This window comes from Macaca mulatta, chromosome 13 (genome assembly GCF_049350105.2).
Source record: "Macaca mulatta isolate MMU2019108-1 chromosome 13, T2T-MMU8v2.0, whole genome shotgun sequence".
Lineage (NCBI taxonomy): Eukaryota > Metazoa > Chordata > Mammalia > Primates > Cercopithecidae > Macaca > Macaca mulatta.
Window position 1 is genome coordinate 5,614,792 of NC_133418.1, and position 26,807 is coordinate 5,641,598.

General features: G+C 53.1%; 1 protein-coding gene and 1 long non-coding RNA gene across 8 annotated transcripts in view; one reads left to right on the forward strand and one right to left on the reverse strand.

Annotated features, from left to right (window-relative positions):
• Positions 1-26,807, reverse strand: part of FAM178B (family with sequence similarity 178 member B) — a 122,767-nt gene that overhangs the window by 70,207 nt on the left and 25,753 nt on the right. For 4 of the 7 annotated variants that reach the window (XM_028832188.2, XM_028832189.2, XM_077958811.1 and 1 more), the window contains exons 5-8: positions 25,234-25,341; positions 18,692-18,844; positions 8,653-8,758; positions 5,102-5,186 (exon numbers count right to left, since the gene is read on the reverse strand). In XM_028832188.2, the coding sequence (XP_028688021.2) occupies positions 5,102-5,186; positions 8,653-8,758; positions 18,692-18,844; positions 25,234-25,341 (452 nt within the window). The remainder of the gene's footprint in view (positions 1-5,101; positions 5,187-8,652; positions 8,759-18,691; positions 18,845-25,233; positions 25,342-26,807) is intronic. The other 3 variants (XM_028832190.2, XM_077958812.1, XM_077958810.1) reach the window with 1 other exon arrangement.
• On the forward strand, positions 18,788-25,152 carry LOC114671865 (uncharacterized). The gene is made up of 3 exons (XR_003721994.2): positions 18,788-19,161; positions 20,244-20,354; positions 24,202-25,152. It is a non-coding gene; the product is annotated as an uncharacterized LOC114671865 (long non-coding RNA).

The window sequence follows — 26,807 nt, forward strand, 5'->3', positions numbered from 1 at the left end:
GTGGTGCCTATCCAAGAGCCACGCCTCCCTTCTTCCTTGGTAAGGGAACTCTGGTTTTGTTCCGGTGTCTGCTCAAGGAAAATGGGTCCACCCCAGCGGAAGAACAATGGCATTCCACTCACCTTTGCTGAGACTGGCCTAAGGTGGTTATTTGAGCAGTCAGAGCTCTGAGTCGCAGGCAACAGAAACAGGAGCTTGCTACTTCAGCAGAAAACAGGTTTATTATATGCCAGAAGCCAGTTAACCATCAAGCTAATTAAGCTTAGGTTCCGGGGTCCCTCACCGGCATGTGCCTCCGTGAGTGCTCCAGGATGGGAAGCGAAGTCAGGTTGCAATGAACAAGCATTGCTATAAGAAAAAATCCTGAGCTCAGTGGAAAGCGACTTGAACCTCCCAAGGCCTAAGTATTTGGGATGATTTCTCTACTTATTCTAAACAAGCATTCACTCTCATACTAAACATTCCATGTAATGACTTAGATGATCCAGATGTTAGAATTACAGACAAGGATTTTCAAAGCAGCTATTATGGCTATGTCCAAGGTGTTAAAAGAAAGTTTGCTCATACTCAATAAACAAATAGGAAATCCCAGGAGAGAAACAGAAACTATTAAAAGAAATAAAGGGCCAGGTGTGGTGGCTCACACCTATAATCCCAGCACTTTGGGAGGCCAAGGTGGGAGAATTCCTTGAACCCAGGAGTTTGAGACCAGCTTGGGCAATTGGGCAATATAGGGAGACCCTGTCTCAACAAAAAATAAAAATAAATTGGCTGGGCATGGCGGTGTGCACCTGTAGTCCCAGACACCTTGGGAGGCTGAGGTGGGAGGATCATTTCAGCCTAGGAAGTTAAGGCTGCAGTGAGCCATGATTGTGCCACTGCACTCCAGCCTGAAGGACAGAGCAAGATCCTGTCTCAAAAAAAAAAAAAAAAAAAAAGGACTAAATGGAAATTTGAAAACTAAAAATTCAAGTATCTTAAAAGAGACTAGAAAAATAAACCTTGGCTGGGCGCAGCGGCTCACACCTGTAATTCCAGCACTTTGGGAGGCCAGGGCTGGTGGATCACAAGGTCAGAAGATAGAGACCATCCTGGCCAATATGGTGAAGCCCCATCTCTACTAAAAATACAAAAATTAGCCGCGCATGGTGGCGTGTGCCTGTAGTCCCAGCTACTCAGGAAGTTGAGGCAAGAGAATCACTTGAACTCTGGAGGCAGAGGTTGCAGTGAGCCGAGATTGCGCCACTGCACTCCAGCCTAGGTGACAGAGCGAGACTCCATCTCAAAAAAAAAAAAAAAAAAAAAAAAGACTGGAAGAGTAAATCTCATGCATTCCACCCTAAAGGGATAGGATTCATGAGGCTGGAAATTCCTCAGACACAGCCGTGATGTTCAAAGGACAAACAACATGGCAAGTGACTCGAAAGCCCGTGACCCAGTTCTAATGAAACAAAATGGAAAAACTGTTCTGATAAAAAGAGAGGAAAGTATGAGAAGCAGCGACCTCGTACGTCCCATCCTTTCCTCTGCTGCCCTCAACACTCTTGTCTCCTGAGAACACAATGGTGCTGGGAGCTGCAGCAGCCATTCTGTAACCCGGAGAGGAGGTAGTGAGAAGGCACACGCAGAATCCAGAGTCCTCAGACTGCACATCTACTGAACGTGTGACCGAATCACCTGCCTCTGAACTCCTTGTCATGTGAGGTAACAAACTGCTCTTGGTGTTTGTTATCAAACAGTCAAAATACAACCTAACTAAAATGTGGCTTCTCTTGAAAATGAAGAGGTTTGGGAACACCAGACCTGTGTTTACCTGCACCAAACCTGATGCAGACAGTCCTTTTACACCGGGCAGGAGCTCTCAGACTTTGCTCACTCGGTCCCCACAGGCAACTGAGTTTGCAGTCCCTGCTTTCTGGCACAGATGGCTCAACTGTCTCATCTTCTACAAAGAACTTCCTGGTTCCTGCCTCCCCACACCCCAAACCCACCTGCCTACAGGTAGTTCCTCTTTCCATTGCCTCCTTTCTGGCTCTGATGGTCACTGCTCATTTAATCCCCTCCCACCTATCAGCCTCCTAAGAAGAGGCCCGTGCTTTACTCATCCCCGCTCCTCTCTCTGCCATCCAGCGAAGCGCTTGAGGAAGGAGGTGCTCAACGTCTTAGCTGAATAAATGAACGAACACTCACTGCACTGAGGCGTGGCGACGTGCCAGAGCATCCCCTCTCTGAGTGCACCACGCTCTGCACAGCTGACATGCACATGTGTTGCTTCCCTATCCAGGAATACAATTCCCCGTCACCCCCCGCCCCAGCACACGGGAGCCCTGGGCCACTCGGGCCCTCAGCCTCAGTCACTGGAGCACACCCATAATAGTCAATACTTTTTTTTTTTTTTTTTTGTGAGACGGAGTCTGGCTCTGTCACCCAGGCTGGAGTGCAGTGGCATGATCTTGGCTCACTGCAAGCTCCGCCTCCCGGGTTCACACCATTCCCCTGCCTCAGCCTCCCGAGTAGCTGGGACTACAGGCGCCACCACCATGCCCGGCTAATTTTTTGTATTTTTAGTAGAGACGGGGTTTCACCGTGTTAGCCAGGATGGTCTCGATCTCCTGACCTTGTGATCCGCCAGTCTCGGCCTCCCAAAGTGCTGGGATTACAGGCTTGTGCCACCGCGCCTGGCTGTCAATACTCTTAAGTCCTGGTCCCCTCAGCTCTTCCCTTACTCAGTAGGTGGGGATAAAGGCAATGGCGTAAGACTCTCCCTAGGACAGTCTGGAAAGAACTGCTGGTCACCACAAGCTCCAGGAAAGGATGGGAGTTTACACACAAACAAATCTCCTGCTTACGTATGAGAAGCGACTTGAACACACACGCACGTGCACGCGCACACACGAATCATAGATACGTGGCAAGGGAGACAGCCCCAGTCTACCTTGAGCTCTGTGCGCCAGAGGCCTGCCGTCCTCTCAGACACTCAAGAGCCCCAGGCTATTAGTGAAATCCTGAGGAGCATGACTTCCTTCTGCATCAATCCTGGATCTGATTTAACCTTAGAAATGCTTCCTGAAATGGCAGTTGATCTTTAGTCCTGACTTCTGACAGATTCTCTCTGGGCACCTGGCCCTTTTGCTCTTGACCTAGCTTTTTTTTTTTTTTCAGTTGTGGTAAAATACACATAACATAAAGTTTACCACCTTAACCATTTCTAAGTGCACAGTTCAGTGGTAGCAAGTACATTCACACTGTGGTACAATCACCACCACCATCCATCTCTAGAACTCTTTTTTCTTGCAAAACTGAAACTCTGTACCCATTAAACAGTAACTCCCCACTCTCTCCTTCCCCTAGCCCCCGGTAATCACCATTCCACTTTCTGTCTCTACGAATTTGACTACCCTGGGTACCTCATATACATGTTTGTTCTTTTGTATGTTATTTCACTCAGCATAATGTTTTCAACGTTCATCCATTTTGTATCATGTGTCAGAATTTCCTTCTCTTTTTTTAAAATAATGCATCATGGACATTCAAAGAATTTCCTTCCTTTTTAAGGCCAAATAATATTCCACTGTATGCACGTACCACATTTTGTTTATCCATTCACGGATGGACACTTGGATTGCTTCTGCCTCTTAGCTTTGTGAATGACGTGGTAAGAACCTGGGTATGCAACCATCTGCTCTAGTCCCTGCCTTCAGTTCTCTAACGGACCGGGCCTCTCACTTCCCCACACCAGTTGTGATCCTGACCCCAGGCATGGACTTCTCTAGGCCAGTCCCTGGTCCCCTGGGCAGGGAAACAGAATCCCAGGCTGGGCTCTCAGGTAGTGTCCACGGGAGATCCTCTGGAGTTGGAAGAACCAGAGCTGAGCTGACAGGGGGCTCAAGAGCTTGTTTCTGACCCCTCCTAATGGGGAGCGCAACAGAGACAACGTGGCAAGAAGCAAAGGAGAGTGGGGTGTCCCCTCAGCCTCAGAGGAGGAGACACATACCACTGCAGGGAGCAGGACAAGGGAGGCCTCTGTTCGCCTAAAGGGCAGGCATGTCGCAGAGGCGGCCCCTGGGGCTCCAAAGGGCATCGGGGGCTACAGGGGCAGAGGTTATGAAAAGGGAGAGGGTGTTGAGACTGGTGCTATTCAGAAGACCTCGGTTAGAGGGCTCCATGGAGAGCGGGGCGGAGGAGTCTGGAATGCTCTAATTTGACAGATGGTCCCAGCTCAGCCAACTCCTGAAGCAGAAGAGGCACAAAAGGAGAAACTCAAAGGGCTGGGGGTTCATGGTACATCCTCGTCTAGAGCCTTAGCCTTCAGGGCCATGTGCTTTCTTGCTCTGGGGTGCGCAGCCTACAGCTGGGGCAGAGGCTGGGTCTGACCACCTGGGAGTCCCTCTCACTGTCTGCCTAAGCAGCTTTCAACTGGTTACATGATATTTTTTGGTGCCGAAGTGTCTAGGTTCAGGTACCAAATGATGACAGTCTAGGGAGGGTGCAGCCACTAGGAGGGAAATTAATTCCTTCTGTGGAACTCTAAACATCTGAAAGCATTATAAAGAGGAATTAAATACACCACCTAAATGCCACAACCAAGGCACCAGCTTGAGGCTCTCATTCCCACCCAGACCAAACTCAGGGCACTGTGGATGTCCTATCAGCCAAGGAAGGCTGTCAGCAAGGGAGACAGCTTCAGACTCTTCCCTTCGGTGACTCCAACCCAAGGAGCAGCCTGATTTGATGCGGATGTTCCTGGAACCCTCCCAAGCTAACCAGCGCTTTCAGGAAGGACTTGGGAGCAAGCTGTCCCCTCAGACCTAGAGCCTGTCTCAGTCTGAACCCACTGTCCTGGACTGCTCTGGCATCCCAAGAGCAGTGAGGTCAGCCTGGCCGTGGCCACAGGGACTGAGATCTGAGGCCAGTTCAAGGTGCCAAGGGGCCTGTTTGTTCAGCTTTTTACTAATGCTGGAGGCTGAGCCAAAGATGGCCTGATGCCGCCACACCCTAGTGATGCAACGTCCCACCAGCATCTCCCCTGCAGCTGGGCTCCAGGCACTAAGAGTCGTGGGAGCTCAGCGCACCAGTCTCCACCCTGCATCCCAGTACTGACCCGGCTGAAGGAAGATTCCATCCACACTGAGATCCCACAGAAGACCGAAGGCTCCCAAAGATGTTTCTGGAGGCCAAGTCAGCAGCTAGGTGGAAAAAAAAAACAAAAACAAAAAAACTGGTTAGCTGGGTCATTCCTAAAAAGCAATAGTAGCAACTTCTACGACGTCACATTAAATAAATCCCATTTAATCCTCGTAAGTCCATGAGGTAGAAGGACACTGTCACTGTTGCCAATTGAAAGATGGAAAACCAAGCTCAAAGAGGTCAAACGACTTCCCCAGAGTCACACAGCCTGTGAGCAGCAAAGCCAGCACCCAGGCCCAGACACCCAGGTCTGTGTCACCTGAAACCTCCTACTCCGTCCACCTCCTGGCATGGGGGTCTTGGTCCCCCTGCCCCTCGCTCCCTGTGGTCACAGCCATGGCCCTCCAGGGCAGGGCCCCGTGTAAGGGACAGAAAGCCTGCACTGATCACAGGCGGCAGGACAATCACAGGGTGGGCCTTCTCCGTGATCCATGAATCATTTCCAGGTCAGCGCCTTAACTCACTGTCATCTGAGACCACCAGGTTGGAAGGTCCTTCCAAGGTACCAAACACAGGTCCTCAAACAAGGGTGGGGTGGTCATTTCTGGGATCCTTATCTGAATGTTCCTGGAGCCTGATGGTCAGAAGCTGGGGTCTGGGAACATGCAGAGAGGCTGACGAGGGAACGAGCAATGGGACAGCAGCAGCCCACAGGTGCCACCTGGTCTAGGGGCACTCAGCAAGCTCCTGACCGTGACCGCCACGCTGTGCGCGACATCGTTCCTCCCCAGTACCCAGGGAAGTCTGCCTTGTGGGCACTGTGGGCACATCTCCTTTCAGGACTGAGGCTCTTGTTCCCCCGGACGCTGGGCACTGTTGCTGCCAGGGCCCTGAGCCCAGGGCCCTCTCTGAGCCTTGACCATGGAGGGAGCGCCTAGTCCGGGGTCACAGCCCTCACCAAGTGTCTGTGTGATAACTGGCCAAGGCTGGAGACCTCGCCCCAACTGGGTCAACTCTAAGGTCACCAGGCTCCAGAGCCCAGCGGGACTGCCTAGGGCCACACGCTCTCCCCCCTCACAGGGTGGTTCCCAAGCCCGCCCCCAGGAAGCCTGTGTGGACACCTCCTGCTTGGCATCTAGAACTCTGCCTTTCTCCTCCTGCCATAACCTCTTACATTTTCTTGGCTGAACGCTTGAGTCTCTCCCAATAAGAACACACGTTCATTGAGGGTGTACACCTCCTGCTGATGTTCTCTCTCCCGGCAAGGCTGGCCCACACGAGGGCACAGCTCAGCCAGTCCCATGCACACCCTATTAAAGCCCCTGGGAGGAGTACACGGGACCGAATCCCTGAGAGAACTCAGGCTGTCCTTTCCAAGAACGTCGAAGGAGCAGGGTTGGAGCAGTCTGACCACCTCACCCCACCCTGGTTCAGTAGGGACCCCAGGTACAGGCGTGGCCCCGGCAGCCCTGGGACCCCACTTCCCTAGCTGCCTTTGACTGGATAAGGGGACCACTTAACCCCTCTTAGCCTAACCAGATTCTCCTTCCTAAGGAACCAGATTTGGGAACAGGGTCTGGCCTTACTTGGCCATGGAGCCTGTGGTGAGACAGCAGCAGAGGCCAGTCCTGGGATCCCAACCCTTCCCCATCCCTGGGTCCAGCTCCTCCTGGGGCCCAGCACGCCCCCACCCCGGGACCTCAGGAACCACCCTCGCACCTGAGGAAGGAGCCCTCATGGGTTTTCTGCCTCCCACAACCACAGCCCCCAGTAACTGCTCGAGGTTGTAAGTCCCCTGAGGACACTGCCCAGAAGGCCCCCCAAAGCCAGGATGCCCCTTTCATGGATCTAGATTCAGCCATGGGGGGTGGGAGATCTTGTTTCTCCTTCTTGCAAAATGTGAACTGGACTCTGCACTAACAGCGTGCCTTGCAGGACACCCAGGCCCAGAGCAGAGCTCTGCAAGGGCACCAGGACAAGGCAGCTCACGGGATGTCCTACTTCCCTCCACATGGGCCCCTCGGGCCTGGCTCCGAGGCACAGAGCTGATGCTAAGAAACACATCCATGGCAACACAGGAGTAGGTGGCAGGGCCAGAACTCACACCAGGTCTGTCTGTCTGTCTGACCTCAGGGCTGGGTCCTGAATTCCTCTCCCCTCCAGCCCCCTCCCAGCATGATGGAGATGGGGAAAGAGACAGGGGAGGGCTCGCCTGTGCCTCCCAGGATGGGGGTCTCTGAACCCAGAGGCAACCGACACGCCCCCGGGAAGGCACTCCACGCCGTGTCAGGGTCACGCAGGGCCCCTCTGTGGGCGCCATCTCAGATGGGTCCTTTGTGGCTCCCAATGCTCAATTGTGTGTTCCGTCATACACTGTGCAAGGAGCAGGGGCTGCAGCGGCCAGCGTGGGGAATAATGGCCCCACTGTTCCCCGTTACTCACCCACTGCTCCTTCTGGGCCTTGGGTGGGGGACTGGGGGCTGGCAAGGTTAGCAGCTACACACCAGGGCCCCAGAAGCTGCATGTCTTCCTCCTCCGGGGTAGGGAGGAGCAAGGTGAAGGACCCAGAGCACGAAGGGAGAGCGGGAGGGCTCTCTCTGGACTGTAGCCAGCCTGCCGAGGCCGAGCCGCTCCTGGAATAATCCACCCCACATGATGGCTCTGATTTACAGCTGGGGTCCAGGCTCCAACTGGCAGGAATGGGACCAGCTGGAACTTGTGACCCGCCTGTCCCCAGATAGGGATGATTCCGGGTGGGGCCAAGGCCAGGACAGCATCCTCATGCCTGGCATTCAGATCACAGTGGCTGGCTCCTGGGCTATCCCTGCTGGCTTCTCACTGCCTGTCTCTGTGCAAAGGTGTCAAGCCCTGGGCAAAATGCACGTTCCCCTATGGCAAAACGTTCTAGCAGCAACCAGGAGGAAAAAAACGGGGCAGTCAGGGCAGCCGTTCCAGGCTTTCCCAGCCAACCTACGACTGTATACGGGAAGCACGCGCTCTAACACCCGAGCACCCTCGGCTCCAAACCCACGAGGGCCCACACTTCAGGCGCTGCAGGACTGCCGTGGGCCCTGAGCGGCCCTCCCGCTGCTTATGGGATGAGGGACCTGTGACCGCTGGTGAAGAAATTAGCTTTGTCGTATAGGAAGCACTTGTTGAGGGGCTTGGACCCGTTCATTGAGAGGTTAGACAGTAAGTCCACTGGGTACACCAGGTCCCTCAGGAAAGCCACGCTGAGGGCACAGGCAGCACCCAGAGACACATCCTCGAGGGAAGCAGAGGCTCCCAGTGCTCGCCGCTCTGGGAGACCACAGGCGAACCCCCTGCACCTCCCTGACCTTGGCATTCTTAGCACTATGGTGGGGATCGATGCCCAATCAGCTCTCCTCCCTCCTCCCACCCAGCCTGAGCCCAGCCCAGGAGCACCTAAGGCAAGAGGTGAAGTGCCCACCCCTCGGCGTGCGGGCCTGCCAGGCCACCAGACTGCAGCGCTCCCGCCACCTAGTGGCAGGCCCGCGTCCTCACCTGGAACAGCCACCGGAGCAGGGGCGCCGGGCAGTCAGGCATGTGCAGGTAGAGGGTGCTCAGGAGGCCGCTGTGCAGGAAGGACAGCTGTTGGGCCGGCGGGGAGCTGGGGGCAGAGGACTGAGGTTAGGGGAGGCCTCTGTGCCGGCACACTTGTCTCGTCACCGCGGGAGGCTGTCACTACCCAGCTTCACTGGCTGTTGGGAAGCAAATCTGTAACACTAGAGACAAATGTGCTTTTCGAGCCCTCAATGCACGGATCTGTCAGAAGGAAAAGAACCCAGGTGAGCATCAGAATCACCTGCTCTTCTTGCATGTTGCATGAACACACCTCACAGCGTTTAAAATACACGGCAGATAGCTGGATGCTGTGGCTCACGCCCGTAATCCCAGCACTTTGGGAGGCAAAGGCGGGTGGATCACGAAGTCAGGAGTTCAAGACGAGCCTGGCCAATATGGTGAAACCCTGTCTCTACTAAAAATACAAAAATTAGCCAGGCATGGTGGCGTGCACCTGTAATCCCAGCTACTCGGGAAGCTGAGACAGGAGAATTACTTGAACCTGGGAGGCAGAGGTTACAGTGAGCCAAGATCGAGCCACTGCACTCCAGCCTGGGCAACAGGGCAAGACTCCGTCTCGAACAAACAAACAAAACACGGTAGGGCAGTGCAGTCTGCCCTTTCCATTTGGCCACAGGGGAAGGTGGGATATTTGCCAGGGGTGTGGAAAGGTGAGGAGTGAGGCCAGGAGTGGGTGTCTTAGCCTCGGGTTCCTCCAGCTGCAAGGGGCGGGCAGGATTACCCCTACGAGGCCAGCGTCTCGAGATCCGGTTACACAGGGCGTTTCTGCTCTGCCCTATGTTTTTCAGACACAAAGGGGACACCTGAGAAGACGGGAAAATAACAGAAAGGGGCCCGGGATGAAGACATTCTGGGAAGGAAATACCAAACAGGAGTTCCATAGAGGATTCTTCAAAAACCACGTGAGCCGCAAGTGTCCCAGATTCCAGGGATGGAGGCATGCTCAGACCAGCCACGCGGCTGTGGCCGTGACCGTATGCCCATTCATGCTACCCCCTCGGGCCTCTTTCTCCTAACAGGAGCTCTCAAAATCAGCACTGGTGTGGAGATGAGCCCTGCCTCGGGGACCGCTGACCTGGTAGATCACTTTGACCTACAAGATTCCAGGTCTCTGCAAAATGAGTTGTTGCAATGTTTCGTATGGTTGTAGGGCCTCTGGTAGGAAGTGCTTCAGAAGTTATTTTATAGGAGGTTGGCTGGACTTTTGTCACCGTTCCTGAGCTCCCGGTCATCCCCAGAGAGCCTGGGTTTGGGGTAGGATTCTCCTACGTCCTGTGCATTTTGTGACCACCATCTTTGCTTGCTCTCTCTAGACCGCATCCCAAAGATAAGTAACATGGATTCCAGGAAATGAAAACGTAGTTCACGTTTGTTTTTCTTTTTAACGGCCCAAATGCATGCAAAGAACATTTCAGAAAGTACTTAACGTTGCCACCCTAGATAAAAAGTTTTCCAGTTTTTCAGTCAGCCCAACCTCCTCCTTCTGCTCCTCCTCCTTCTCCTTTAAAAAGGACGTCATACTATAATCTGCCAGGAACAGAATGCTACAAAACAAAGATTATCCTCTGGGCCAAGCTGCTGTCTCTCTGAGAATGTCCAGGCAATTTACAAATTGCATGTTTTTTCTCTAAGTCATTTAGGTTCAGAGGAGAAAGCAGCTTTGTTCCCGTGGTGGTGAAGTTTACCGCCCTGAAATAGACCTTCGTTTGTACATACAAACACGTGTGCACCCCAGGACTGCTGGCATGCTCCACGCTATCCACGTGCCCAGTCACATGGAGACTTTCATGGACTGACCCCAACAAGACGCGTGTGGTTCAAGAACATGCACAGCAGCCTGAACACAGACAATACCCATGTAAACAACGTCTGGAGGACCTTGCGAATTGGCAGAACCCCGACAACGGCCATGTGGTGAGGAGGCTGGCGCTTCAGGGACTCTAAGGAGACGCTGGCTCTGGCATTCTGCTGGAGGGGGCACCCCGCCAGTTTCTTAGTGGGAGAATTGATTGTACAAGGCCCTGTTGGCTCAGATCAACACATTTCTAACCGCTGCTCCAAGGGAGAGACCCCACAGTTTCAACGTCTCCCTTCTGCTACGTGGGCCTCGCAGTTTCTGCCAGAGGAATGACGGATTGGCCTCTGAGTTCACTGCTGCTGAGAAAATTTTGACTATGGGACCGGGAGCAAGAGAAAGCCAGAAAGGACATAGGCCTGCTCTGCCCTGGGATGACTGGCTTTCAAGGAATTCTGTGTTTAGGGTTAGAGGCAAGGACTCCCTTCTGCAGGCTGAATGCACGCTCGGCGGGGAGGGAGCGCTGCTTCGCCCTGGCTCAGCCACAGGCCCTCCCACGTCCTTCAGGGTGCCACAGGGTGACCTTGAGCTTGGCTGCTGGGCAGGGAATGGGCCTCGTGTACAGACAATGCCCTGACTCTGGGGAAGGAAGCAGGGTCCCAACAGCAGCACCTGGGCTGGGAAGCCTGGAGGAAAAGGGGAAAAGGAAAGGGGGTGGGAGGCGTGTGTGGTGAAAGCTCAAACGCCTTGGGTGACGGAATTGGCTGTTGTCAGAGTCATGTCCCCACATCAAGAACAGAGAGGCTGGGTCCAAGGCGGTCCCTTTGTCCACGGCCAAGCCAATGCTGAGGTCAGATGTTATCCTGAGAATGCTGGAGGACCCTGGAGGGAGAGAAGGAGGGACAGAGCCTCCGTCGGCAGCAGATGCCGCACGGGCCTGGCTGAGTGGGAAGCCCCCAGCTGTCAGCCCTGAGGGTCCCATGAAGGGAGGTTCCCATCAGAGTCCTCAGCTGTGATTGGAGATGAGGGAGCAGTCAGAGTCAACACTGGTAATCCCCAGCCACAACCGCAATGACAGCGGGCAGGTGCCTGCCTCCACCCTCACTGCCCACTGGAGCAGAAGGAAGCAAGGGGAGGACATCAGCTACAACTGGGAAACCCACAAAACCAGTGACAGCAAATGGGGGCAGCTGGGCTCAGCACACGGGGCTTTCCGAGCAGAGCTCTGGCCAGCTTCATCTTGGAATTTCTGTTCCTCATCACGCCCAAGGGAAGATTCTTCCCGCCTCAACCTCCTCATTTATTTTATGGGCAGCGGTCCCAGAGGGCAAGGTCTCTGAATGCCTTGAGAATCCCAAGTGATGGCCAAAGGATAAACAGCAAGTGTAGTTATTTATAAGTATCAGCTACTGGGCCTTTGCCAAATTACTCAGATCAGTCTGAATAAAATGCCTAAATACAACAGAGACCAACAGCAACCAAAGCTTTCACCTATGGCCTTTTTCTTTCTTTCTTTTTTTCCTTTGTTTAAACATGAGAGGGCCGGGCGCGGTGGCTCACGCCTATAATCCCAGCACTTCGGGAGGCCGAGGCGGGTGGATCACCTGAGGTCGGGAGTTCGAGACCAGCCTGACCAACATGGAGAAACCCCATCTCTACTAAAAATACAAAATTAGCTAGGCATGGTGGCACATGCCTATAATCCCAGCTACTAGGGAGGCTATGGCAGAAGAATTGCTTGAACCTGGGAGGCGGAGGTTGTGGTGAGCCGAGATTGTGCCATTGCACTCCAGCCTGGGCAACAAGAGTGAAACTCTGCCTCAAAAATAAATAAATAAAAAATAAGAGAGGCCAGATGCAGTGGCTCATGTCTATAATCTCAGAACTTTGGAAGGCCCAGGCAGGAGGATAGCTTGAGGCCAGGAATTCGAGACCAGCCTGGGCAACAAAGTGAGACCCTGTCTCTAAAAAAATACAAATTAGCTGAGCACGGTAGTGCACACCTGTGATCCCAACTACTCGGGAGGCTGAGGCAAGAGGACCTCTTGAGCCACGACTTGCAGGCTGCGGTGAGCTGTAATCGTACTACCGCACTCCAGCGTGGGCAGCAGAACATGGGCCTGACTAAAATCAAGAAAAAAATGAAATAAAAATAAGCGAGTGTTGTCCGGGCACGGTGGCTCATGCCTGTAATCCCAGCACTTTGGGAGGCCGAAGGGGGTGGATCACCTGAGGTCAGAAGTTCAAGACCAGCCTGGTCAATATGGTGAAACACCATCTCTACTAAATACACAAAAATTAGCAGTGCGAGGCTGGGTGCGGTGGCTCACGCCTGTAATCCCAGCACTTTGGGAGGCCAAGGCCGAAGGATCATGAGGTCAGGAGATCAAGACCATCCTGGCTAACACCGTGAAACCCCGTTACTAAAAAATACAAAAAAAAAATTAGCCAGGCGTGGTGGTGGGCGCCTGTAGTCCCAGCTACTCGGGAGGCTAAGGCAGGAGAATGGCGTGAACCCGGGAGGCAGAGCTTGCAGTGAGCCGAGATCACACCACTGCACTCCAGCCTGGGCGACAGGGCAAGACTCTGTCTCAAAAAAAAGGAAAGAAAAAAAAATTAGCTGTGCGTGGTGGCATGCGCCTATAATCCCAGCTACTTAGGAGGCTGAGGCAGGAGAATCACTTGAACCTGAGGCAGAGGTTGCAATGAGCCGAGATTGCACCATTGCGCTCCAGCCTGGGCAACAAGAGCAAAACTGCGTTCCAAAATAAATAAATAAATAAGTGAGCGTTACGACAGGCAGAAACTCAGGGATCCCATAATGGCCCTGCCTGCTACCTCCGCTTGCTCTTTATTTTGGGGGACAGATGCAGCCAGCTGGAAGGCTCAGCCCTCTCCACACTTCAGAACTGCTGGATTTATTGCACCTGGGCTTCAACCCTGGCCTCTTCCTCCAGGAAGAGAAGCTAGTGACAAACAAGAGGTGGGGCTGCCGGGCCTCCAGCAGAAGCTCAGCCTCATCCACCTCCTTCCCTTGCCTGCTGGATATTCACGGAGGAACGCCCTGGCTCATGCATCGGGCTTCTGGAAAGCATGCTGGTCCTCGCATCAATAGTGGCAGATGCAACCAGAGGACAAAATTTGCAATGTCCTTGCAAATACTGTTGGGGGGCCTATGACTAACTGAGTAGGGCAGACAAACTCCACCCTTCCAACTTCCGACCCTGAGTGGGATGTGGGCTTTGGTCCTGACACTTTTCCATGCGTGAGCGTTGGATTTCCTTTGGAATTACTGTCAAGGGAAGAAGAAAAAAGTTCAGCTCCTGCAATCAGCTGGTATCAGCTTCCGTCATAATGACATGTGACTCTGGTGGCAGGGGACTGACCCCGGGATGCACAGCTAGCTTGGTGATGGATGAGGGCGTCATCTGGACCACATGCACTCCCAAGGCAGGCTCCCCGGGAAGAGGGTTCTTGCACATCAACCTGGATAGATGCAACAGGACAGCTGCTGGGACGCAGAGGCCAAGCCCACCCATGCAATCTGAAACAAACTGCTTAATTTGCGCTATTGCCTACTTTGTTCAGAGGGAAGAAAGGTATTTTCCCCCTTTCACGGAAAGGTAAGGAGAAGTGAATCTATTTCAAGAGCTGATTTTTTGGCCAGGTGTGGTGGCTCAAGCCTATAATCCCCAGCACTTTGGGAGGCCGAGATGGGCAGATCACAAGGTCAGGAGATCGAGACCATCCTGGCTAACATGGTGAAACCCTGTCTCTACTAAAAAATAAAAAAAACTGACCGGGCGAGGTGGCGGGTGCCTGTAGTCCCAGCTACTCGGGAGGCTGAGGCAGGAGAATGGCGTAAACCCGGGAGGCGGAGGTTGCAGTAAGCTGAGATCCGGCCACTGCACTCCAGCCTGGGCGACAGAGCGAGACTCTGTCTTAAAAAAAAAAAAAAAAAAGAGCTTATTTAAAAAATAATGGCATTGACATTCCCCCCTTCTAATGATAAAAATGATCTACGTTCATTGTAGAAAGTTAGGAATATACGGATGGTATAACGAGGAAAACGAAAACCTAGCTGTCAGCTCACACAGCATGAACTTTCTCCCAGCAAGTACTAACCAGGCCAGGCCCTGCCCAGCCTCTGAGATGAGAGAACGTTCAGCATGTTCACGGCGGCATGGCCACAGACCACAGCGGCAACTGCGCGTATGGAATTGGACTGACGGCTTTTTATTTATTATCATTAATTTTTGAGACAAGGTCTCACTCTGTTGCCCAGGCTGGAGTGCACTGGCATGATCACGGCTCACTGCAGCCTCAACCTCCCTAGGCTCTCCTCAGCCGGCCAAGTAGCTGGGACCACAGGCGTGCTAATATTTTTTGCGTTTTTTGGGGTAGAGATGGGGCTTCCCCATGTTGGCCAGGCCGGTCTAGAACGCCTGAGCTCAACCGATCCTCCCAAAGTGCTGGGATTACAGGCATGAGCCACCGTGCCCGGCTGACTGCTTAAGAGATCCCCTCGTCACCCGCCACCACGGCCACATTTCTGGCTGAATATAGTAACATTATTGAACGACTGACTAGTGTTTTCCCACTAGTCAGTCTGGCCTTGAAGTCCTTGGCACAGGCAGGAAATGAAAGATGACCCAGGGCTAAATGGCGACCTCCAGGAAGTGGCCTCGCCACTGCCCGGCAGAGGTCCCAGGACTGAGTCAGAGCCACACAGCAGGCATTCCCTCGAGAAAGCCCAAAGCCAGTTTCTAAGGCTGCAGATCTCAGGTGCCGGCAGCACCCTCTCTACCGAGCCCCATTAGCATATCTCAGGGAGGAGGGTCTGAGCCCTCACTCCAGGGAAGCTGGGCAGCCACCTGGCCCCATTTGGCAGGCCTGCTCTGATCCCAGGTCACCGCTCCACGGGCCATCTCATCTGTCCAGCACTTCCTGCCTGCCATCCACTCTAGAACGGAAAACCTGCTGTCGGCACACACTGAAGCAGCCCAGGAAGACGCCTTCCTTTCTCCGCTGGCCACCTCGGTTCCTGCCCAGACATTCTCTGGCTCTCTCCTTTCTTCAGCTCTTTTCTTCTTTTCTTTTCACCATATATCTCTCTATTAAATACCTTTCCAACATGGTGACGTGAGCCCTCACGTTCTTACAATCAGACCCAATGACCTCACACTGCAGCTATGAACACACTTTAGACCTCCAAACAAATACTCCCCAATATTCCCCACCGTATGATTTATAATAAAGTTGGAAAAAACTTCTATGTTCAAAAAATGAGAAAAATGGTTAAATACGTTAGGGCATCAATGTAATAAAGTATTATTTCATTATTAACATTTTATCTAATTGCAATGTTTGGACGTTGTTCAGATTCTGATTTGAAGAATCTATAAAAAATATCTAAAGAAAATTGAACGCCAGGTGCAGTGGTTCACGTCTGTAATCCCAGCACTTTGGGAGGCTGAGGCAGGAGAATCACTTGAGCCCCAGAGTTCGAGACCAGCCCGGGCAACATGGCAAGACTCCCATCTCTACAAAAAATACAAAAATTAGCCTAGAGCGGTGGCACACATCTGTAATCCCAGCCACTCAGCAGGCTGAGGTGGGCGGATCGCTTCAGTCAGGGAGGCGGAGATTGCAGTGAGCCGAGAAGGCGCCACTGCACTCTAGCCTGAGCGAGAGTGAGACTCCATCTCAAAATACTAAAAAAAAAAAAAGAAAAGAAAAGAAAATTGAAATCTGAGCACTAACTGATACTAGCACTATTAAGAAATTACTATTTCTTCAGGTATGATAGTAATATCGAAGTTATGTCTAAAAATAGAGTCTTATGTTTTAGAGACACAAACTGAAGTAGTTGTAGATTAAATTTTCTGTGTCTGAGGATTTGCTTAAAAGTAATCCTGAGGTGGGCTGGGCATGGTGGCTCACACCTGTAATCCCAGCACTTTGGGAGGCCGAGGTGGGCGGGTCATGAGGTCAGGAGATCGAGACCATCCTGGCTAACATGGTGAAACCCCATCTCTATAAAAATACAAAAAATTAGCCGGGCGTGGTGGTGGGAACCTGTAGTCCCAGCTACTCGGGAGGCTGAGACAGGAGAATGGCGTGAACCCGGTAGGCAGAGCTTGCAGTGAGCCGAGATTACACCACTGCACTCCAGCCTGGGTGACAAGCGAGACCCTGTCTCAAACAAACAAAAAAAGTAATCCTGAGGTGGCCGGGCACGGTGGCTCATGCCTGTAATTCCAGCACTTTGGGAGGCTGAGGTGGGATCACAAGGTCAGGAGTTCGAGATCAGCCTGACCAACATGGTGAAACCCCGTCTCTACTGAAAGTACAAAAATTAGCCGGGCGTAGTGGCAGGCACCTGTAATCCCAGCTACTCAGGAGGCTGAGGCATGAGAATTGCTTGAACTCGGGAGGCGGAGGTTGCAGTGAACCAGATCGTGCCACTGCACTCCAGCTTGGGCAACAGAGCGAGACTCCATTTCAAAAAATAATAATAATAATCCTGAGGTAATGGCGTTGTGGGCAGATGTTGAGAGGAAACAAGACTGGCTTTGAGTTGATCCTTGTTGAAAGTGAGTGATGGGAGTGTGGAGGAATGTTACATGGTTCTCTATACTTTGATATGTACTTGTTAACTTCCTACGATAAAAACTTCTAAAGAAAGCATACGAAAATGTTAAAAGTAACCTTGTATCATACAATAAGATGGACTTGGAATTCATGAAATAAACATAAGCCCTATAAAACTGGAAAAGAGAGCAAGACTCTGGCGTTCAAGTCCTAAGGTGGCTGAAGAGACCACAGAAGCAGCTCCACCTCTGCTCCTCACTGGGTGGGCGAGGACAGCCCCTTCTCCACGGCCCTGGCCTCCAGCCCCACAGGGCATCAGCCTGTGTGAGCACCCAGCAGACGCCGCTGCACTGAACCCTGCGGGCTTTCCTTCCTCTTCTTCTTGGATATATTAGCTCCTAATTCCAAGTGTTGGATATGGTTGTGGTAAATCTTTTAAAAATTCTCTCAAAGGCCGGGCGCGGTGGCTCAAGCCTGTAATCCCAGCACTTTGGGAGGCTGAGGCGGGCGGATCACAAGGTCAGGAGATCGAGACCACAGTGAAACCCCGTCTCTACTAAAAAATACAAAAAATTAGCCGGGCGCGGTGGCGGGCGCCTGTAGTCCTAGCTACTCAGGAGGCTGAGGCAGGAGAATGGCGTGAACCCGGGAGGCGGAGCTTGCAGTGAGCCGAGATCGCGCCACTGCACTCCAGCCTGGGCAACAGCGTGAGACTCCGTCTCAAAAAAAAAAAAAAGCTGGGCGCGGTGGCTCACGCCTGTAATCCCAGCACTTTGGGAGGCCGAGACGGGCGGATCACGAGGTCAGGAGATCGAGACCATCCTGGCTAACACGGTGAAACCCTGTCTCTACTAAAAAATACAAAAAACTAGCTGGGCGAGGTGGCGGGCGCCTGTAGTCCCAGCTACTTGGGAGGCTGAGGCAGGAGAATGGCGTAAAACCCGGGAGGCGGAGCTTGCAGTGAGCTGAGATCCGGCCACTGCACTCCAGCCTGGGCAACAGAGCAAGACTCCGTCTCAAAAAAAAAAAAAAAATTCTCTCAAAAAGCAATATAGTCAATGGTTATGTGATAATGATCATGAATTTACTGCCACAGAGAATAAGACAGCTGTTGTATTGTTAGTGTGTGCCCGTGGCTGGGGACAGGCTTTTCAGTGTCAGCATCACACACTGAAGTCCATCCAACAAGTAGGTGGAAAGGCCCATTACATGCCCTGGATGGCCCGGGAAGGAGCCAGTGCTGACAGAGACCCAGCCCCAAGACACGCATGCTGAGTCTGCTGTCCTGCCACACTGGGGCATAGGGGAGAAAAAAGCAACATGAACCTGTAAAGGAACAACTGGCTACTTGCTATAATGTGGGAATGTTTCAATTATGTGCAACAAAATTAGTAAATGACATACTGTAAGTAGACAACATCACCTATCTCTCTAAAAACTGACACATTCAAATTGGTCTGATCACCTCTTCAAATTTCCCCCTTTCAGGTGGCCCTTATCCCTGGACTCCAGGAGGGGGGGGTCCTGGACAGGCTGCGCCACCCCCTCACCCCTCCTCCCCACACTTACCTGAGGAACAGCCCTTCCAGGTGGCTGCGTGGCTTCAGGTGTGAGGATTCCAGGATGCAGGGCAGGGAGTGACGCCTGGGCAGAAACACAGTCTCACCTGGATGGACTGGCGGGATGGTCTGCAGGGACACTGAGTACTTTTCCACCAGCATCCTGGCAAGGGAAGGGACAGGAGGGCCGGGTATCAGCAGATGCACCTTGGCCTGAGGCACGGCCATCGGCCCAGGGAAGGACAGAGGGGGCCCGGGGCTCCCTCCCTCGCAGTCCTTACGGCAGACCAGGGGGACAGCGCCACCTGCTGATGGAAGAAGAGCCCACCCGGGCACGCAGGAGCCCTTCGCTCTCCCATCAGTAAGGCCCATCCCTGGCTCAGGGCACCAGTCCCGGAGCCAGAAGACCCAACCCCACCCACTGGCTCTGTCAGGTCAGACTTTTCACTCGCGGCACGTCGACAATGCCAGGTACGGAAGGTGAGTCGGGAATGGACCACCCAGGAAGGGCATGAACAACCCACGGCAATCCCGTCTGGCGAGTGGACAGAGAGGCCTACAGGGCGGCTCCATAAGGGCCCAGGAGAGGAGCGCTGGGTGCGGCCAGGGTCAGGGAGGGCGTCCTGGGAGGGGCAGGAAGGCTGGCAAGCAGGCGGCATGGGTGTGGGCGGAAGCAGGAGGGTCTCGAGCCCATATGAAGGAGCCCAGATTCTCCCTCAGGGCCGGCAGTCCTCAAGCTCCAGGGCTCTGAGAACCACCCAGGCAGCTGCTGCAATGCAGATCCCGGGACCAGCCTGGCCCGGCACAGAGAGTCTGATTTAGTGGAGGGAAGCTGGCCCCATGGACAGAGAAAGAATGAGGAGAAGGGATACATTGCAACAGTATCAGAGAGAGGTGAAAACTGTCAGGACTTAACAACCCATTGAAATGCGGATGGGGAAAAGGGAGGCAGCGAAGATGTTTCCCAAGAATGAGCTAAATCTACATAAAGAAGGATCGGCAACGTGGCTGAGCCCAGTAAGTTCATGGGTGAAAACAGCAGCAGAGGCTGTGTGTGTGTGTGTGTGTGTGTGTGTGTCTGTGCACACACACACAAGCCTACACACATGCATGGACACGGACGTGCGCAGACACGTGCAATGCCCACCCCCAGCATATGACATATCCCACTACGACTGAGGGTCACCCCAGGGAGCAGAATCAGAGGGAGGGGAGAGGAAGAGAAGGCAACTTCTTCTTTACTTCATGTAAGTGTGTTCTGGGCGATTTTACAGCAATATAACACACATTTAACAACAGGAACAATAAAATAAAACAAGCTCTAGACACTGCCTCTCTTCCTCTCATCAAGAGACGGCCCATTCCCTGGTCCCCAGCCAGGCCCACTGTTTGAGACAGCAAACCCAGGGGCGGAACAGCCCAGAGGCCCCCTTAGGATCTGGACATGAGCAGCTGGCACTGGGTGTGGCGTGGCGTCGCCTTCGGCCCACCAGCCTAGCACATGGAACCTGTTTCACTTTCTGGCTAAGTGACCCAAAGTAAGGCCCTGATACACGTCACAGGGTGCTCCTGAGAATGAAATGGCACAACAAACGGGAATGATGCAGCAGACCCGGGAGGACTCTGACCCTGGCAGGCTTCCGAAAGCATCTCACCAAACCACCACATAAACGGTAAAACAAGTTCTTGTTTGGTTCATGTCTTTGCCATTAAGAGTTTTGTATCTATTGCTTGTTTTTTAGTCTGAAAAAATGAACAAATGATTAAAAGCCTAGGCCAGGTGCAGTGGCTCAGCACTATGAGAGGCCGAGGCGGGAGGATCACCTGAGGTCAGGAGTTCGAGACCAGCCTGGCCAACATGGTGAAACCCCATCTCTATTAAAAATACAAAAATTAACCGGGCATGGTAGCCGGCACCTGTAATCCCAGCTACTCGGGAGGCTGAGGCAGGAGAATTGCATGAACCTGGGAGGCGGAGGTTGCAGAAAGCCGAGATTGTGCCACTGCACTCCTGCCTGGGTGACAGAGCAAGACTCTGTCTCAAAGAGGAAAAAAAAAAAGGGAGGCTGAGGCAGGAGAATTGCTTGAACCTGGGAGGTGGAGGCTACAGTGAGCCGAGACCGTGCCACGGCACTCCAGCCCTGGCTGGAGACTCTGTCTAAGACAAGGAAAAGAAAAAGAAAAAGAAAAAAAGCCTGTAAGAACCAGGCTAATCTATAAAGGGGTCCTAGCCCTGTCCCTAAAACCATCTTTTAAAGGGACTTCTGTGATGCTGGCTGTAATGTATGTGCATTATTAGGAGTCCTGAGGCGACTCTTACACATCTAATTGGGGATTTCCTGTGCAGCCTAGAGCTGAGAATAAAGGATGATGTTGTGGTTTAAGTATCTGCCTCTGCCCCAGGCTCAGCACACACGCAAGGTCTTTTAACTTTAAGAAATGGAGAATTGAGGATGTCACCCATTCAAGATGCAAGCCGATTGTGAGAGCATGCACAGATGCTCGCTCGCGACTGTCAGGGGTCCTTTCTGTGACGGGCACTTGTGGCAATTAGATGACGCCTTGTCTGGCAGGCGGTGGTCAGCCCCCACCCTGAGCACCCCTTCCTGACCTGCACCCCCTTCCCTGGCCCTATTCAGGGATGGAAGAGGCTGCTGGCTTTGTACACTGGTGAATGACTTTTGTAAAGCCAAACAGTCCCATCCAAATGATCCCACATCAAAACCACCACCTCAAAGGGGCTGTTGTCAAAGAGGCTTTCTCAAAGCAGCACTGGAAAACGTCACGCTCCCAGCGCATTACCAGCGTTTTCCAAGCCAGGACTACCTTCTGCGTTAAGCTGGTTGCACACATAACTCCCTTCCTCTGAGCAGTTTCAAAACATCCAAGCCATGACTTCGGAATGCTGGAGGTACTCGGCAGGAAGATACAGAGCTGGAAGAATTACTCTTGCTGCAGAGATTTAGGTTTCAAAAGGTTTGATTCCATGGTTATGCAGCTAGTGACTGGAGAACCTGGAAACCAATTCCATGCACCTCAGCTCAGAGAGAAAGTTGCTTTCATCAAATATAATGCTGCCAAAGTGCTCTTGCCGAAGAAGGCCTTTGGCCCTAAACACACTAATTAAATTCAGGCTTCATGCCCCACCATGTCCATCCACATGCTTCCTGCAACATCAGACAGGAAGCAGCACCTGCCTTGTGGGAGTCCATGTGGGACTCCATGGCCGGCTGCCTTTCCCTGGACCTCTGGGCAGTGTGCGAGGAGCTCTCTTTGTCCATCTGGGACGGCTGCTCAAATCGCAACACATTCCCAAACTTTCACCGTAAAAACTGGCACCAGTCAGGAGGCAGGGGTCCTTCTAACTTGGGCCAGGCAAAGTACACCGTGTAGGCCGAGTCCTGCGTGGGGCCTGTTTCTGCAATAAGGGCCCACTGCAGCACAGCCATGCGCATTCATTCACCCAGCGTCTGCAGGAGCCTCCTGCCGCAGCAGCAGAGTTGACACAGACCACCTGGTCCTCAAGGCCTAAAATATTTGCTATTTACAAACTTTTCACAAAGTTTGCTGATCCTTGATTTAGTTAAGAGATGATTATCAGGCTGGGCATGGTGGCTCACGCCTGTAATCCCGGCACTTGGGGAGGCCGAGGCAGGCAGATCACTTGAGCCCGGGAACCCAGGTGTTCAGGACCAGCCTGGCCAACATGGCAAAACCTTGTCTCTACTAAAAATATTGCTGTTTTGTTTTGTTTTTCTGATAATTTTTTTTTTTTTTTTTTTGGAGATGGAGTCTTGCTCTGTCGCCCAGGCTGGAGTGCAGTGGTGTGATCTCGGCTCACTGCAACCTCTGCCTCTTGGGTTCAAGTAATTCTCATGCCTCAGCCTCCCAAGTAGCTGGGATTACAGGCACGCGCCACCATGCCCAGTTAATTTTTGTATTTTTAGTAGAGACAGGGTTCAGGGTTTCACCATGTTGGCCAGGCTGGTCTCAAACTCCTGGACTCAAGTGATCCACCTGTTTCAGCCTCCCAAAGGGCTGGGATTGTAAGACGAGAGTCACTGTGCTCGGCCCCGGTTTTGTGGCTTTAAATGTCACCCGTACATAGTGACTCCCAAGCTTGGGTCTCCAAGTAGCTCCCTGATCTCGCCCCAGGATGCCCCAAATGAACCCTTGATTCCAAGCCCATCCCACCTGCAGCGTGTAGGGCACTCAGTCTCCCCCCATTTTTTTTTTTTTTTTTTTTTTTTGAGACGGAGTCTCGCTCTCGCCCAGGCTGGAGTGCAGTGGCGCGATCTCAGCTCACTGCAAGCTCTGCCTCCCGGGTTCACGCCATTCTTCTGCCTCAGCCTCCCGAGTAGCTGGGACCACAGGCACCCGCCACCGCATCCGGCTAATTTTTTGTATTTTTAGTAGAGATGGGGTTTCACTGTGTTAGCCAGGATGGTCTTGATCTCCTGACCTTGTGATCCATCCACCTCGGCCTCCCAAAGTGCTGGGATTACAGGCGTGAGCCACCGTGCCCGGCCTTTTTTTTTTTTTTTTTTTTTTTAAGAGATAAGGTCTTGCTGTGTCACTCAGGCTGGGGTGCAGTGGTGCGATCATAGCTCACTGCAGCCTCAACCTCCCAGGCTCAAGTGATCCTCCTATCTCAGCCTCTCTAGTAGCTGGAACTACAGGCATGTGCCACCACATCTGGGTAATTTAAAAAAAACGTTTTAGGAAAGACGAGATCTTCCTATGTTGCTGGGGCTTAAACTCCTGGGCCCAAGCAATCCTCCTGCCTCGGCCTCCCAAAGTGTTGCAATTATAGACATGAGCCACCGTGCGCAGCCTCCCCTATTTATCTAAAGATAACTCCAATCTTCCAGTTGCTCAGACCCAAGCTGCCGGGGTCCCTTTTGATTCCTTTCTCCTATACCTTCCAACCATTTGTCAGCAAATCTTGTCATTTCTACCCTAAAAATACACCCAGAATTTGCCCACTCTTCGGCGTCTACCCCATCCTCAAGCACCATCATTACTTTTGGATTCCCGCCAAGGCCTCCTCTGCTCCTGATCCCTCTCTTCTGCCCTGGCCTCCACACCTAACTGGTCTATCCTCAACACAGCAGCCAGAGGGTCCTGTGCAGACACGTGTCCGATTAACTCAGAGGAAAGGCTCCAAGAGCCAGTGCCTAACCTTGGTCTCCCTCACCTCCTATCCCCCACCAGCCCCCTCCTCCAGGCTCCCACACACCAGGTGCGCTCCCACGGCAGGGTCCCTGGAACTGGCTCTCACCTCCTCGAGGTGCTACTTAAAACACCTGCTCACAAGGCCTTCCCTGAGCTCTCACCACAGCCCACACCCTTCCCAGAGCCCACATCCCTTCATCATCAGAGCCCACATCCTTCATCATCAGAGCCTAAATCATCAGAGCCCGCACCCTTCCCAGCACTCCTTATGCCCCCAGCGTTAGCCTCTCTCAGGAGCCTTGTGGCACAGCTTCACTGATCTCACTCACTGCTTGTCTCCGGAAGGAAAAGCTCAAGCAGCGGGAAGGCAGAGATCCGTCTGGTTTTGTTCCCGCCACATCCCGAAGCTACAGCAGAGCCTGGCACATGGTTGGCACTCAGTAAATGTCGGCGGGGTGAATGGATGAACAGATGGACAAGGGGGTGAATGGATGGCGTTACAAGCTTTATGTTTGTGTCTCCCCAAAATACATGTGTTGAATCCTCACCCCCAGGGTGAAGGTATTAGGAGGTGGGGCCTTTGGGAGGTGATGAGGCACGAGGGTGGAGCCCTCATGAATGGGATCGGCACCCTTACGAAAGGGCCCCAGAGAGCTCTCTTGCCTCTTTCTGTCACGTGAGGACAGAGACTTAGGCAGTCTGCAACCTGGAAGAGCGCTCTCACCAGGCCTGACCCTGCTGGCTCCCGGGTCTTGGACCTCCAGCCTCCACAACTGTGGGAAACAGACTTCAGCTGCTCAGAAGCCACCAGTCTATGGGCCTTTGTTCTAGCAGCCCCAACAGACCAAGACAGATGGAGAACAGCGTGCCCTGAAGACAGACTCGGTTGTGGTCCTGGGCATCTGTGATGCTTCTAGGTAGAGATGAAGCCAGCCCTCCCTCCAGCCAATGGCCCAATTAAATCAGGGCGCCCACTCAGAGCTACCTTCTCTTCTCCAGTCAGGGGAAGATGAAAAATCTCACATGGTCATAACCTCCCCGTGAAAGCAGATTTCATTTAGACCGTGGTTTTGTGTAGTTATTTTCCCAAGAGATCTGGTTCCATGAATTTGGGCAGATAATCGGGGCAGAGCAAGCTGTGTTTTATGATCCCTGCGTGGCAAAGGCTCAAATGAGACCCTGATGCACAGTGATCAGGCATTTCTCGAATCAATGAACGGATGTGGCTTTAAGAAAAGGAGGTAGCTTTAGAATTCACAAATAGTCCACAAACTGCTGGACCATTTTGGTCAAAACTCTGTCCAAAACCAGAGGGGGGCTGGCACCTTGGTCCTTCCCCTTCAGAGGCTGGTGCCTCTGTCCTCACCTGTCCCTCACCTGTGCTCGGGTGTGAGTGGCACTTCATCTTCATCAAGATCCAAGGAGTTGAGATTGAGACACTCCTGCAGAAGCAGCCTCTCGCGCTCCTGCTCCAGGGCCTGTTCCCTACAGGAAGTCGAGGGCCAGAGTCGGGGGTCAGTGTTGTTCCCCATTGTGCAGCCCTGTCACTGGGCTGCAGGGATTCCCACCAACACGGCAAGACCTCGGGGCCAGAGGGCCGCGCCGTCCTGGCTGGTCTCCCTGCAAAGCCGCTCACACAGATTTTTAAGGCAATGGGGACGGGTTGCGTTACATAGACTGTGCTTTCCCCAGATGAGCAGAGAGGAGCAGGCGGGCCAGAAAGAGACGGTTCTCACCACACAACTCCCAACGCATCTTTACTTGTGCAGCCTTTTTTTTTTTTGATACCAGACATCACTGTGTTGCTTAGGCCAGAGTGCAACGGCTTTTTATAGACATGACCAAAGCGTACGACAGCCTCAAATGACTGGGCTCAAGCGACTGCCCACCTCAGCCTCTCAAGGGACAGCAGGCAAGCACTCGGCTTCACTCTGTTTTTTAACACACCAAGGCCGAGGGCTAGCCCTGCTGCTCCTCAGCCACGTGACCAGGAAAGAGCTTGTGCCCTGGCTGTTCGGCATCCCCGATACCTGCACGGCCTGACTGCAGCCACTTAGGGCAGTCCTCTGCTCCGACTCGTTCCCTTTCTCTCCTTACCCTTCCCGCCTGGCTCCTGGGGCTCTGTTTTCCACCACTAGCCCCTGCGTGCCTCACTTCCTCTTTCCACTGGCTCCCACAATAGGCCCCACACACCTGTTACCTAGCCAGAGCCCCGACCCTCACCCTCCTCCCGCCCTGCAAACCAACGCAGCCTTCCTTGTCCTCGCGCCCAGGCTGTGGAGAGAGCCCTGGGAGCCTCCCCAGTCCCTGTCTGGCCCCTCCAGGTGCCCATCCTGGCTGTGCCCATGGGTCCTCAGTTCTCTAACATTTTCTCTCCACCCCAGGCCTGTTGTGAGCTCAGATCCTGCTAGCCAGCCACTCACTGAGTGATTTCCAGCTGAATGTGACCGGGCCCCTCCAATGACCCGTGTCTACCACCCAGGCCACCAGACCCACCAGAAGCCCCATCGCCCTCCTGCCAGGGGCCTCCTGGCTGTGAGCCCCATCCCAGGCCCCCTCAGCCCCCATCACTGTACCTCTCTTGCCCTTTCCATCCCTTCTCCATATGCAGCCTGCACTTTCTTAAACAAGAGAAAACATATTTCTGCCTGCTTCAGTTTCTCCCACAACTCAGCCTTGGGTTCAACAAGGCCCCTCAAACTCCAGCCCCCTGCACATCTTATTTCGGCTGCATCTCCTGCCTCGCCCCTCCAACCCCTCTGCACTGAGAATGTGGGTCCTGGCCGGCACAGTCTGTCTTACCCACCTTTACATGTGCAGTCATCCCCCTCCTGCCAAACCAAACTTTTCCTGCAAGGTTCAGTGACAAGGACACATCTGGGAGCCTTTTCCGACTCCAAGTTAGGTGTCACTCTTCTGGGCTCCTCCGTGGCGATGAGACAGTGTGGGGA